Source organism: Pseudochaenichthys georgianus, chromosome 1 (assembly GCF_902827115.2).
Source record: "Pseudochaenichthys georgianus chromosome 1, fPseGeo1.2, whole genome shotgun sequence".
Classification (NCBI taxonomy): Eukaryota; Metazoa; Chordata; class Actinopteri; order Perciformes; family Channichthyidae; genus Pseudochaenichthys; species Pseudochaenichthys georgianus.
This window is the reverse complement of record NC_047503.1, coordinates 4,701,871-4,715,991: the sequence shown is the minus strand read 5'-3', so window position 1 is coordinate 4,715,991 and position 14,121 is coordinate 4,701,871. Positions and strand designations below refer to the sequence as shown.

The 14,121-nt window shown below is 43.9% G+C and overlaps 1 protein-coding gene across 1 annotated transcript in view; it reads right to left on the bottom strand.

The window, feature by feature from the left end:
• The window catches only part of krt222 (keratin 222), a 52,516-nt gene that overhangs the window by 15,710 nt on the left and 22,685 nt on the right, over positions 1-14,121 (bottom strand). Inside the window, 5 exon segments of the mRNA XM_034095255.2 lie at positions 2,106-2,208; positions 4,296-4,516; positions 8,129-8,232; positions 8,234-8,320; positions 8,322-8,351. Coding sequence (XP_033951146.1) covers positions 2,106-2,208; positions 4,296-4,516; positions 8,129-8,232; positions 8,234-8,320; positions 8,322-8,351 — 545 coding nt within the window.

The following is a 14,121-nucleotide window of genomic DNA, read 5'->3' as shown; positions in this document are numbered from 1 at the left end:
TTTGTAATTTAAATGTTTAAGAGACATGGGTATTGCATTAAAAACATGACGATAATAACTTGTAGAATTAACCCATCGCAGCTATTATGACCCAGCATTTGGGTGTAATATTTAACCCAATCTATGGTAGAATTAACCCAGGGCTGTAATTAATTTAACCCAGCATTTGGGTGTAATATTTAACCCAATCTATGGTAGAATTAACCCAGGGCTGTAATTAATTTAACCCAGCATTTGGGTGTAATATTTAACCCAATCTATGGTAGAATTAACCCAGGGGTGTAATTAATTTAACCCAGCATCCATGGGTGTAATATTTAACCCAATCTATGGTAGAATTAACCCAGGGCTGTAATTAATTTAACCCAGCATTTGGATTAAATGTATAACCCATCTGCTGGGTTAAAATACACAACCCATTTCGTTGGGTCAAATTAACTACTGCTGGGTTGGTCCAATATTGATCCTGGCGTTGGGTTAAAAAACGACCCAAATGGGGTTGTTTTTAACCCAGCATTTTTTAGTGTGCAGACCTGGCTCAGAAACAGCTGAGCTGGGAGGCGAAGGACAACAAGATGGAGGGTGAAGAGGAACTTCTGGAGGACCTCTCTCTGAATATGGATTACCAGGGGAGAGGTTTCTTGTTTCGTAGGAGGGAGACAGAGAAGCAGGTGAGAGGGAAGGCAAAGAGGGCGGGAAACGGCGGGGGAAGAAGCTGCTGGTGCTTCAGCTCAGGCTGGACAACAGTAGTTCCCTCTACCTCCCCCCTTCCCCTCTCCCTCTTTCTCCCGATCCTTCCACCCCCCACGTCCTTCCTCACTCTCCTCCCCTTTACCTCATGTAGGGTTTCTTCGTGGATTTCAGGTTTTCCCACGATCCATATTCATAATGGAATTCGAAAAAAATGTCACCATTAACTAACTCCTCCATTTACCTCAGCTCCTTCCTCCAGCCTCCATTTACCTCACCTCCTTCTTCCCCCTCTCTCCACCCTCAACTCTCCTCTCCATGTCTCTCACCTCTTTCTTCCTACCTAACACCCCCCCTCTCCCCTCTCCCTTCCCCATTTCTCATTTACGGTTTTCTCCTGGATCTCAGGTTCACCCGCAAAATATAATTAGTTTTACAATTATGCTAACATATATTAAAAAAAATGTACGTGTGTGTTTCATTGTGTAAGATATATAGTATACGTATGACATTCTGGTTACTAAAATACTAGTGTTCATTCAATGCATGTTTTAATCAACACTGAATTTCATTAATAAAACAACCCCTGGTATGAGATGCATAGATCTTGGTGTTTTTACATTTGTCTCATTTGTCTTATAACTTTAAAAAGGGCCCTATTATGCAAATTTTCCGGTTTCATATTTGTATTGTGTGCTGTGACATGTTAACATACTTTAATGTCCCAAAAGGTCTCTATTTCTCTCATACTGCCGGTAAGCAATTTGCAAATCATGTGAAAGCAGCTTTAGGTCGGCATTCACAAAACATGAGGACATTAAGAAAAAGTATAGGATTAAGCATGAATTGAATGTCAATCAAGTGACAGAGTGACTGTGAATGTGTTGAAACAGCCAAGTATTCTGGCTGAGAGATTTGCCGGTGTGTAGCTTTTATTTGGACAGCATGTGTATTTGTGTGCTACTCTTGGATGCCGACATGGGCCTGGTGTCATCTGAAGCATGACTAAACAACATCAGGTGCCACGCCCTGAAGACTCCACACCAGGCCAGTATCTCCACATGAAACGCAAGCCATTACAAATTCCCATGCAGTGCTATGATGAATCACTCATGGGAACTTGTGCGGCCGACATGGAATGGTAATTATTTTCAGAGATTGAACATCTTGTCTGCTGGGCCAGACGTCACCTGGGTGGGGAGGACACCTGTTCACCTCTCAGGTTTTTACTTGCTGAGTCAAAACCTGAGGTTAGAAGGCTTCGGGAGATTAAGCAAGCAAGACACCATTTTGTGACGTATGAGGAAGGTATTTATCTGGGTGATTGCTGTTCGAGCTTGTTACTTGCGCACATGTCCAAATGAACAAAAGGTGCTGACTGCAGGTCAATGTTGGCCAAAAAGATCAATACTCACTCGATGGTGCCGTGTCCCTCCGCACTCTCCCGCACCACATTGCCCTGAAGAATCTCCTGAGTCTTCACAGTGGAGATTGGCAAGTCTTTATCTTGCTCTGGGTCTGTGAGAAGACATTAAAGAGGACGTATTCTGCTCATTTCCAGATTCATATTAGTATGTTCATGTTGTGTCTCTATTGGGACTTGTCTTCATGCTTTAATGTTCAAAAAGCTCTTTTTTTCTCATACTCCCTGTGCAGCAGCAGCTCTTAAGATATGCTTTATTGATCGCAAATTGAGAAATGTTTTCGTCAAAGCAGCATGTTATCATTTGAAAAATAAAAAGAGTAGGAAATAAACAAACATAAAATATTAACATCTCAAAATAGAAAATAAAACAGTACCTAAACTAAAAAGTAAAATATATACAAGTTGATCGTGAAAGATATAAATCTGTAGAATATCTGTCAGATAAACACTGAAAACTGCAAAATTACAGTTAACATTTAAAAGTAAGAAACCAGTGCCCAGTCTGCTCTGATTGGTTAGCTGGCCACCTCTGTTGTGATTGGTCAACCGCTTATGCCCCTTTCACACGAAAGAGGTTCTCTGCTTGCGCTTTTCTTGTTCGGAACCGGTTTTTCTTTTCAGCCCCCGTTTTGTTCACACCGCCCAGAGCCCGACTGGTGCTGCCGCGGCTGCGTCATGACGTCACGGTTACGTCGCTGATTTTCTCCCCAAGAGCGCTCACAACAACAACAATGGTGGACTGAGTCGGGTCGATGATCGTGTTGCTTTTAATCACACGAAGCCAGATTAAATTAAATAACGACTTCTCCAAACTTATACTTTTCTCCAGAGTGCCGTGGTTCATTGTTTATTAATGTGTTTCAGCGGCATGTACCGACCGCTGCAATGCTGCTCGCTGTTTGGCATCACAACGCTGTTGTGAAAATGTCTTTGGTATACGATGGGTGATGTTAGCATAGCAACCGAAGCTAAACTGACTATCTTGACTACTTGTTGCTATCCTATTGTGACATAAGCCGTTTTCTACAGGCACATTTTACAGGCGTATTTTTCTTGTGATAGTCGGACATGACAATCTGTGCAGCCCATGTATTGATTCCATCTGATAGCTGCTATAATACAAAACAAAACGTCTGCCTCTCTCCACAATGATCAATGACAGCGAACGGATGGTCAAAGTAAGGTACAAATAAACAGAATCACATGAAGCCTGGTTAGTGTTGCCTGACTTTATAAAGTCTGTTTTTTTTAATAAGTGTGTGGTTGCGTTCTAGTCACTTTGCTCAGCGCTACTGCTTGTTACAACTTGTATTTGCCGCACTCACCAAGAGGACTCTCCTCCAGCATGTTGTGGAACAAACAGCTCCTTATGTCCGTTAGTGCAGCTAGCTAACCAGATGCTAACAACACGGTCCCTGCTGGCACCGGTCTCTCTCTCTCTCTCTCTCTCTCTCTCTCTCTCTCTCTCTCTCTCTCTCTCTCTCTCTCTCCTCTCTCTCTCTCTCTCTCTCTCTCTCTCACACACTAAATGCGCTATTGCCACACACACACAGAGCCGAGCTTGAATGGCACAAGCACACGTTTATATTTCCATGCAACTCTCTGATTGGTCTGGTGTCTTGCCTCTGTTGCATTCACTGAACACGGGAAATTACAGTCCTGCCGTCCTCTCTTGTGTCATGATGAGGTTCACGTAAAGCACGGTTAATGTATTATATTATTGAGGGAGAATTGTCCGGGGCTAACCTTCTTATTGCTCAGGTTGATCCCGCCCCTGCCCCCACCTCCGACGTAAGCGTGACGTAAGCGGTTCTTGCTTCTAGACTGAAAATGTGTTCGAGCTTGGTTTTCGGGGGAAAAGAGCCGATTCCGCTGCGGTGTGAACAGGAGCTAGAGCTTATCAGGCTCTCGCTCCGAACCGGCCCTGGAACCGCGTTGATGTGAAAGGGGCATTAGAGCTGTGTTGGAAATGTCCTGCCCTTAGTGTAGAGTGTTATATAGTGCTGTCACTATGTTACTGAAGTAAACAAAAGGAGACCAATGGAGAGTGTGGGAGAGAAACTCCCTCTGGAGGAACACAGGGATTTTAGCCTTTGCTGACCATTTACGCAAAAAGTACAATAGGGCCCCTTTAATGACAAATTAATAACAATAATAAGATGGTGTGTTTGTGTGTTACCTGTAAAAACCAAAAGGCTTTGCTGTCTTCGCAGTATGCTTTTCTTGTGTCCACTCTCTGCAGGGAGGAGTGAAGGTATTTCAGGCAGGGGCTCGGACTTGGGTTCGTCGGGAGTAACAGCCAGGTCACTGAAGCCATTCTCTAGCCTGTTCTCCTTAGGTTCCTCCATGGAAAACCTCCAGGGACGCAGACCCATTGGCTGCCCATTTTGGCCCATGTGCCTGCAGGCAGGAGGACAGACTACAGAGTAAAGACAACCAACACACCTTTTTCTACCTGAAAACATAGCACATCTGAACTAGGGATGGGTATCTATCCCTGATGCTACACTGCCACCTGCCTGTGTGACACAGAGTCCAACCCGATTAGGAGAGGGCGCATTGCTAACCTGATGTGCGGTGATAACATGTTAGGTCAACTTGCGTGTGAATTGCTCAAACCACATGATTGCAAACTAACATTATCCATAATAATAATGGAACGGCAAGAGGTGTAGGTGGCAAGGGGCTACATGTCTTTATTTATGTGGATTTACATTTGTATAATCTGTGTTTGTGCCCTCTAGTGATAATGGCTTGAAAGAAAATAATAGAAAGTTGACTCACAAAAATAAACACGATCCACAAGTTCTTAAACAGTAACAAGCCATTTACCCCTTTGTCCAGTCTTAAGACCATACTTGCCAACCTTGAGACCTCAGAAATCGGGAGCATTTCCAAAACCACCGTGGGGGGGGGGGGTCGCCGGAGCAGGGATTGCCGGAGCTGTATTAGATTAACATTAACATGCTTATTGTAGTTGTAAGTGCACTGCCTTGCGGCCCGTAGCAGCATCCTTGATGGAGCATATGTGTGGGCATGAAAGGAGTGAGCAGAGGGTATAGTTGTCGATTCTTGTTCTGTGACTATCTTCCTCACCCTCTCAGACTTTCAGTTGCGTGCGCTACTAAAGAGACGCGCTACCATGGAAACCAAACAATGGTGTAGCTGTATTAAAGTCCGAGTGGAAACAGTCCTGAGTAAATCTGATTTTGTCAGAAATTGGGAGAAATGCGGGAGAAATATGACCCCGGGAGGAAACCGGGAGGGTTGGCAAGTATGCTTAAGACTAATCTTAAAACGGCATACACGTGTTACGTGATAAAACAACTTTGTGCTAGCGGTGCGTTTCTATGGAGAAAGCGCTGCCCCCGACTAGGCCGTAGCACTATACATGGCATCACACATCTTTGAAATTGAAGTCGAGCACTGCGCTTAAAAAAGGTTAAATTATTTCAACTTTGACCTTGTTTACCGCTGTCTGACCTTCAAACGCGCAACCAATCAGATGACAGCTGCATTTAACGACGCAAGCTAGCAGGGATTTAAAAAAAAAAATGTTTTACCTTAGTCATTTACAAACCTTTAAAGGTAGGGTAGGTAATTCACTTCAGAAACACTTGTTGTTATATTCCATGGAATGCTCTTAACATCCCGATAGCAATGAATACATTAAATGCTTTGACAATAAATACATAAATTCATCTGTGGAAGCCGTGGCGCTGTAAAAAGCACGACCAATCATCTGAGCCGGCCCGGCTAAAACGACTGGATGGCCTACCTGCCTGTCAGCCTTCCATCTGTGCACAAACTTATCTCGTGCCCTCATTGGTCATGTGCGTGTGTGTTGGAGGAGGGGCTCTGTGAGGAAGTCTGAAGGAAGGGGCAGATTGTTTTCGGCTGCGTACTTTCAAATGATAGCGCACTGGAGCTGGTTTCTCCATTCTTACCTACCCTACCTTTAAGGCATTTCATTTCAGTCAATAACATTGAAGGTGCAAATGCAGTATAGATAAAATAGTACAGTTTACATCTTACAAATTAAAAATAGAAACAAATTAGAGAGAAAAGTCTCTGGATGTTTCTTTTTTTTATGTAATGAAGTCATTTTTCTAAAATTGACTTTTGGATAGCGTTTGGATATTTCCTGGCTCCTCGCATTTTTTGTGTAGAGAAGACTGGAGCCACTACACAGAGGAGGGATGAGAGGGTGGTTTCCTCTGGACGACCTGCTATTTGCTGGCTCGCTCCAGGGAGGAAGTCGCTCTACAGACGGTACATCTCGTATCGCATCTGTCAAAGCCTGGGTTTCATAATAAATTGGAAGAAGGAGCTGTCCTCTTCCCTCTCAGGACAAACGTTTATCTGGAGCGGAATTAACTTAGCCAGCAGAGCGTGGCTCTCGCGGCAGCGAGTGGAGGAACTGACAGCTCTCCTCTGGCGTGTCACAACCCACACAGCCCTCTCCGTGACAACTGCTCGGCGTTGGCGTCAGCTGGTCACGTGGGGATCCCCCTGGGTCTCCCCCACAGGTGGAGTCTCCAGAGGTGGTTCATTCGCTGCAGAAGCCTGCTGTTTTAACCATTGGTTTATAAACTGCAGAGCTCTGGCATTCCCTCTGTACGCGTGCTCTGACCCCAGGCAGGATTCGCATACTGCTTTTATCTCTGCTGGTCATAACTCATTATGAACCCAGAGCCACATGAGGGACAATCGCGGACGCAGTTTGTTACTCATGATGATTCTCAATTGCTGTGCTTCAGTAACTGTGCTGGTTTGCTGAAGAAAAGAGGGAGCAGATTGTCGGGCCTCCTTCCTATTTATACCCGAAGGAGGCCCGAGGGTGGTGGGGCCCACCTTGTGGGGTGGGCGTGGACTACAAGTTTTCAGTGCTGCGCGGGAGCGCAGGGGGGATTACCCAATAGCCTTAGAGGGCGAAGCCATATACGAAATAGAATGTGTTGCACACCGACAACAACAACAACAATGGCCGATTGTGCTCCAGCTTCCTCTGTACCTCTTCGGAAGACCAGATTCCCAGTAGGTAGCTGGTCTCTTCAGTGGACCACTGCTGCTTGTTAAGTTTCTCCATCGTTGTGTACAAACTGGATAAAACGCCAGCTTTTTGTTGTTGTTCAGGAGTTGATCCCGCCCCTGCCCCCGCCTCGACGTAAGCGTGACGTATGTGGTGCTTTTGCTCTAGCCGGAAAAATGTTTGGTGCTTGAAACGAACCGGATTCCGGAGCTAAGAGGCTGCTCCGCTTCGGTGTGAACAGGAAAACCCGGTGCTTTTCAAGCTCCAGCTCCGAACCGGCCCTGAAACACCATTGGTGTGAATGAGGTAACTGTGCAGCTCCTTTAGTGGCAGGCTGCTGCACACCCCGTGTCTCACGGAAGAGAGAGAGATGAGATGAGAGAGGAGAGAGAGAAGAGAGAGAGAGAGAGAGGAGAGAGAGAGAGAGATAGAGATAGAGAAGAGAGAGATAGAGACAGAGATAGAGATAGAGATAGAGAGAGAGAGAGAGAGAGAGAGAGAGAGAGAGACGCGAGAGAGAGAGAGATTACCGCAGGTCCTTCCTTCCTGCAGCGGTCAGACTATACAACCAGCAAAGCCCCTGGTAGACCCCCCCACACACACACAACAACACAGACTATGCTATAACACCCCTTGTTGTGAAATACCAATTATCTGCTATATATGCCGTTAATAGCTGTGCGATATATACCTTGCTGCTATATCTCCAAAATGATTTTGTTTATTTTTAAGTATTTTTCTTACATCAGTAAGTGTGTTGCGTGGGACTTTGCTATTTCATTTTGAAAATGTTTGTACTATCTATTTTCCTTTGCACTGATCCTTTTCACAGTCTTTGAAGAGGAAGCCCCTTCATTGTGCAGGGGAAACCCCATTTCAACTGCAGTATTTATTATTTCCTGGTCGACACAAATCCACAACATTCCCACTATTTCTTCCGGCTTCCTCCAACATTCCTTGTTCTTCCTCTCTGCACTCACCTGCCCTCCTCCCGCTCCAGCAGATGTCTGTAAGTGGAGATCTCTCGCTCCAGCCTCATCTTGGTGTCGAGGAGCTGGCTGTGGCTGCTGACGCGGGTGGCGAGGGCCGCTCCTCACCTGCTCCAGCTCACTCTCCAGCCCAGCGATCACCTGGGAGAGGTCCTGCAGCTGGCTGGAGTACAGCTGCTGGGTTGTTTTGCAGAGAGCTCTCCAGGCCTTTCTCCTGCAAAGCAAGAGTCAGGGAGCTGTAAGGAGGAAGGACACATGTTACACTCTCTTTAAATGTAAAGAAGCTTGCAGAAACTAATGGGTTGATGTCAAAGCATTGTGGTGTGGTGTGTGTGTCACGGCTGGAGAGCAGAGCAGAGAGGACCCAAGTGCAGGCCGCCAAAGTAACTCTATGAAGAAACCTTTATTGCAAGCTGTCCAGGAAATAAAAGAAGCTGGGCAAGGCAAAAAATAACATCAAAACTCAAGAATCCCACATCACCTGACAGAAAACCAGATATTAAAAACATTTATGACTAATCACAAGGACAAGACACAGCTGGGTCCAAAACACAGAGGCATCAAATAAACACAATCAGGTAATCAAACAGGTGGGACAATACAGAGACAGGAAGTAAAAAACAGACACAACACGAGAGGTGAACACATTCATATCAATTATAAAACAGGAAACACCAACAGATATTGACAGTGTGTTAGAACTAACTTTTGCATGCAAAACAATGCAGAGATTCTTTTAAAATAGTTTTATAAAAAAGAAAAATACTGTATGAAGTGATTTTAAAATATGATTTTGACTTTAGATTTTGTTAAATTTTGTTTTTTTGGAGTGAAATTGGCATTATGACCTATATTTACCCTCTTTAAGAACCAAATTGATAGGCAACATGGAAGCAGAAAACGTTTAAAGGTCACCTATCATGCTATTTTTGGGCAATAGCATCGGTCTCAGATATATCAAAATATATAAAAAACATGTTTATGAAGTGTTTGCTCAAAATCAGCGACGTGCAGTCATACTCAGACTGGTCATACTACAATGTAACGGAAAAAACAACTAAAGAAAAACTAAATAGTAATAATAATAAAATGTCTCCACTGATCTGTGTTGTAAATGTAATTTATGTATGATTCCAATCGCTTTTTATAGTCAAAATCAGCAAATTTGCCGAGCTCCGCTACAACTACAGGTAGCGATGAGAAGTGAGGCAGGGACGAGCTCTGCCTCTCGTAAGCCCACAGTAACTGGCTGGAGCGCGGGCACTAATTTAGCGCGGGCACTTATTTTGTGAGCGCTCTCCAGCCAGTTACTGTGGGGTGAGGTGAGGCACAGATGAGCTCTGCCTCACCTCAGAATGCGTCACCCCACAGAATCTGGCTGGAAAGCGGGCCCTCAGCGCATGCCTGTTACCATCTCACTGTATGCCACCAATGTAATGTTTGTAGATCTCTTTATTACATTTATCCTCGCCATCCATAGTCTCTAAATAACTTATTTCACGTATATATGATATTTAGAATCGCCGTCAGATTTCATTTAAAAAACAGGTCTGATTTTAAGCTTTTATCTTCAGTAGACTGGACACTGCAATGGTGTCTTCACAGGTCTCACTAAAACATCTATTAGGAAGCTGCAGCTGATTCAGAACGCCGCTGCCCGAGTCCTCACTAACACTAAGAAAGTGGATCACATCACTCCTGTTCTGAAGTCTTTACACTGGCTTCCTGTGTGTCAAAGAATACATTTCAAAATACTGCTGCTGGTTTATAAAGCACTGAATGGTTTAGGCCCAAAATACATTTCTGACCTCCTGCTAAATTATGAACCATCCAGATCTCTCAGGTCTTCAGGGACTGGTCAGCTTTCTGTCCCCAGAGTCAGAACTAAACACGGAGAAGCAGCGTTCAGTTATTATGCTCCAAACATCTGGAACAAACTCCCAGAAACCTGCAGGTCCGCTGCAACTCTGACTACTTTTAAATCCAGCAAGAAGACTTTTCTTTTTGTCGCTGCTTTTAATTTAACTATTCATATCTTAGACTGCACTGTAACTTTTATCCATGTATTTTTCTTTTTATGTTTATTTTATTATCTTTTTTTTTGACTGATTTTAAATGCCATTTTCTTAATGTCTTTAATTTTTTGTAAAGCACTTTGAATTGCCGTGTGTTGATTTCGTCTTTATTATTATTATTATTATTATTATTATTAATATGAATATATTATTAAGATAAGATGTTACTTTATTGATTGAACATTTTAGTTTAGAATGTGCTGTCCCACGGTAATTCAGAAGGCTCACAGGTCACATTCCGACCATTATTTAAAACAATAGGTGCTTTCACACCGTCTACAGTTTGATTTGTATAGAGGGAGCTCTGTGGCTGAATGGCATTAGGTGTGGCGCATTTATCAGAACTCCAGAGGAGACTCGAGAGGGGACTTGAGAGGGGACTCGAGATGGGAACTGAGAGGGAACTCGATAGGAGGCTTGAGAGGGGACTTGAAAGGGAACTTGAGAGAGGACTTGAGAGGGGACTCGATAAGAGACTCGAGAGGTGACCTGAGAGGGGACTTGAGAGGGGACTCGAGAAGAGACTTGAGGGGACTTGACAGGGGACTTGACAGGGGACTTGACAGGGGACTTGACAGGGGACTTGACAGGGGACTTGACAGGGGACTTGTGTCGGTTGGTACGCCGAAAGGACACGGGGAGCTGGCGTCGGCTGGAGAGCCAACAGGAGACGAGGTGCTGGAGTCGGCCGGTACGCCGACAGGCCTCGGGGAGCTGGTGTTGGCCGGTACGCCGACAGGCCTCGGGGAGCTGGCGTTGGCCGGTACGCCGACAGGACTCGGGGAGCTGGCGTTGGCCGGTAAGCCAGTCCTGGAGCCGAAACTGGAGTAGGGACCATGGCTACTGGGGCCGGTAATGAAGCCGGAACCATGGCTGCTGGGCCCGGTACTGGGGCCGGAAACATGGCTGTGTGGGCCGGCACTGGAACCGGAACCACTGGAGCACGGGCTGGAATCTTGGTCTTGCGTTGCCTAGAGATTCTTTGGAGGATCCGTGGGCCTCCCAAGGCCTTGTCATACCCCAGGAAAGGGTTAGAGGCTTCGGACAAGTCCTCAGGACAACTTGTGAAAAGTTGTAGCCACTCAGGCAACAAGCTCCTGAGCCAGGGCTTGCGAGCAACCTCCTGACGTGCGTCCTTCAACGCAGCCTCTCTAAACCCGTCTAGATGAGGCGCCCTTCCAAGTATAAAAAATGTACTCCAGAGAGTACCCAAGACATTCCGCCTGTAGAGCAAAATAATCTGAGTCTGCCGAGTCCATTCTTGGTTGGTTCGTACTGTTACGGTTGAGTGAAGGAAGCAGGACCCAAATGTAGATAACTCAGATTAACATTATTTCAAGGATATTGAAAAATAACTTGGACAAAACAGAACACTCAGTCACAAACAAAAGACGAACCAACACTGAACACAGGAAGAGACAAGACTAAATACAGGGAGGGGTAATCACGAGACGAGAAACAGCCGGGCAGGGGAGGAGAAACACGAGGGCCACAGGGGAGGAGAAACACAAGGGCCACAGGTGAACACAATCAGACAACGAGACACACAGGGAAAAGGACCAGACAATAACCAAGAGGAAAACACCCATAACCAGACATACAAAACTACAACCGTGACATAACATGAGCATCCTGACAAGGAGGACATGTTCTTCCAGCTCTCGTACAAAGATAACATTTGAATTGAATGACCAGATGTTTACAGATGTACAATTAATGATTGTTTTTATATTTCCAATGACCAGACATGTGTTAAATAGTGGTGATAAATATATTTTGTCAGATCAGATTACACTTTCACACTAAACAAAATTAATTAATTGATATTTTCAGATTATAAGGTATTGAATAAATAACATATTATAACAGATAATGTTAATATCCTTAATTGTCCAGCAGTCAGGCTTAACAACACTACTCTTCAATGTATTACCCATGCACAGACAGACCTACAATTATGTTTCAAGTTTTGAGAATGTTTAATCCTTCGTTTCCAGGTTTTTACAAAAGTCTTAACTAACTTTTCCTTTTCAGATTGATACACATTTTGAGAATTGTTTAGTTTTCTCTTCAGATTTTGAAATGACATAATGATTGATAGTTGAAGTAATGTAATTATGTTATCATGCCATAGTCTTTTGATTTAATATGTAATGAAGTAAACGTAAAGTAATCCTAGAATTGAAGACACTGCCATTTTGCATATTACAGATTGATCAAATCACAACTGTGATACCTTAGCTGGATCTCTTATGGTCCTGAGTTTAAAATGCTTTTCACTAGTGATTGCCTTAAAGTAAATCTTTAAACTGCAAGCTGGTTTTGATTTTATAGTTTGATAAAGGAGATTAACTAATGGTTAATTGTTAAAACATATTATTTTAAAATAGATGTTTTTGCTATTATGCATCTGTGTTTTATGTGTGTTCATTATTGTGCTTTTGACAAAAGATGATCCAAACATTGAAGAGAGATGATTTTTCTATTATGATTGTCTGTATCAATCATTGTGGTTGAATGTTTCGATCTTATACTTTGTGATGTAATTGATGTACGGTGAGACCACACTCAAATCTGAAGACGCCTATTGATTTAAGTATTGACCAAATTATTATTAGACTAATGTTTTAACATAAATGATAAAAAGAGAGAATCTGTCAGAGAATAATGCTGTCTTACTCCTAAGATATTTAACCTTTCTGCCTGTTGACGTTTATGACCAACCCTGACTCTGTTATCTCAGCATACGCGTCTGCATTTTTCTTGCCGTCTGCCGCTATCTCGGCTTCACTATTTGGTTCTCTTCGAATCGTGTTCTTTAACCCTAATAGGTGAAGGTGTCCTAACACTTTTGTCTCCCACAGTTCATACTTAGTTTCATCTCCGTCGAACATCAGTCGAGGAAACCTGCTTGTCCCTCGATGATCCATGTTAGCTTATCTTGCTATCCCGTTAGCACCACAGAACTGCCGGTCGTCAAGGGCCGTTGACGGCCGGCCCTTTCAAAAAAATTGTTTAACGTCATCATTTAAATTGCGCTGACGGCCGACAGAGGGCGACAGCGGCCGCTAATGCAGTTGTGTGGTTCTTATCTGTCAAATAATCACACACGAAGAAGAAAAAAGACCGGCCACATGAAGAAAAGGGATTAGACGCGCGGCAGACAGGGAGAATGAAAAAACATGGATACAAATCAAAGAAAACGAAAAGAAAAATTGACAGACCTTTTTGGCAGCAGCGCTGCTACAAGCACTATCAGCAGCAGCTTAGAAGAACAAGTGCAAGATGATGAAGAGAATGATGAGGGCGCAAGTTCAAATAGTTGAAGTCCTGCGTTCATGATGGGGGACAGAGTTGAGCTGGTGGAAGAACCAGCTCAACTGACACATACAAGTGCAGGGCAAGAGCAAGAGGTGGGTGAGAATTATCCCTTGAACTCAGTGAAGTTTTCTCCTGGAGGCCAAGGAGGCTTCCCCTGTTTTTTTGGATTGTACTTATAATTTAAATAAATAAATAAAAACACTTCGTTTAGTTTCGGTAATTATTCTGCCGGCCCATCTCTCCCCCATTCTCATTGAGTATTTTACAGCGCCCCTCGAGATGTTATGGTGAAACAGTAGATTGCACTCTGTTGCGAGAGGAGGCTAGCCGAAATTAGCTTCCCTTGGTGAAAAAAAATCGAGGGATTGATCAATTAGATGCAGCTCACGTCATGCATCACAATCCAATCAAATCTCATCAACTTCAGTTCGTACTGTAACTGTCATCACCGCCCTTAGAAGGTAGCAAGCAACTGAAGCAAGTGCAATTATGGAGGGAAGAGACTTGGAGTATTTCATCAAAAATAATTTTACTAAACTTCCGCTACAGGCAGCAGCAACTAAAAATGAAATCTGATGACAGGCCAAT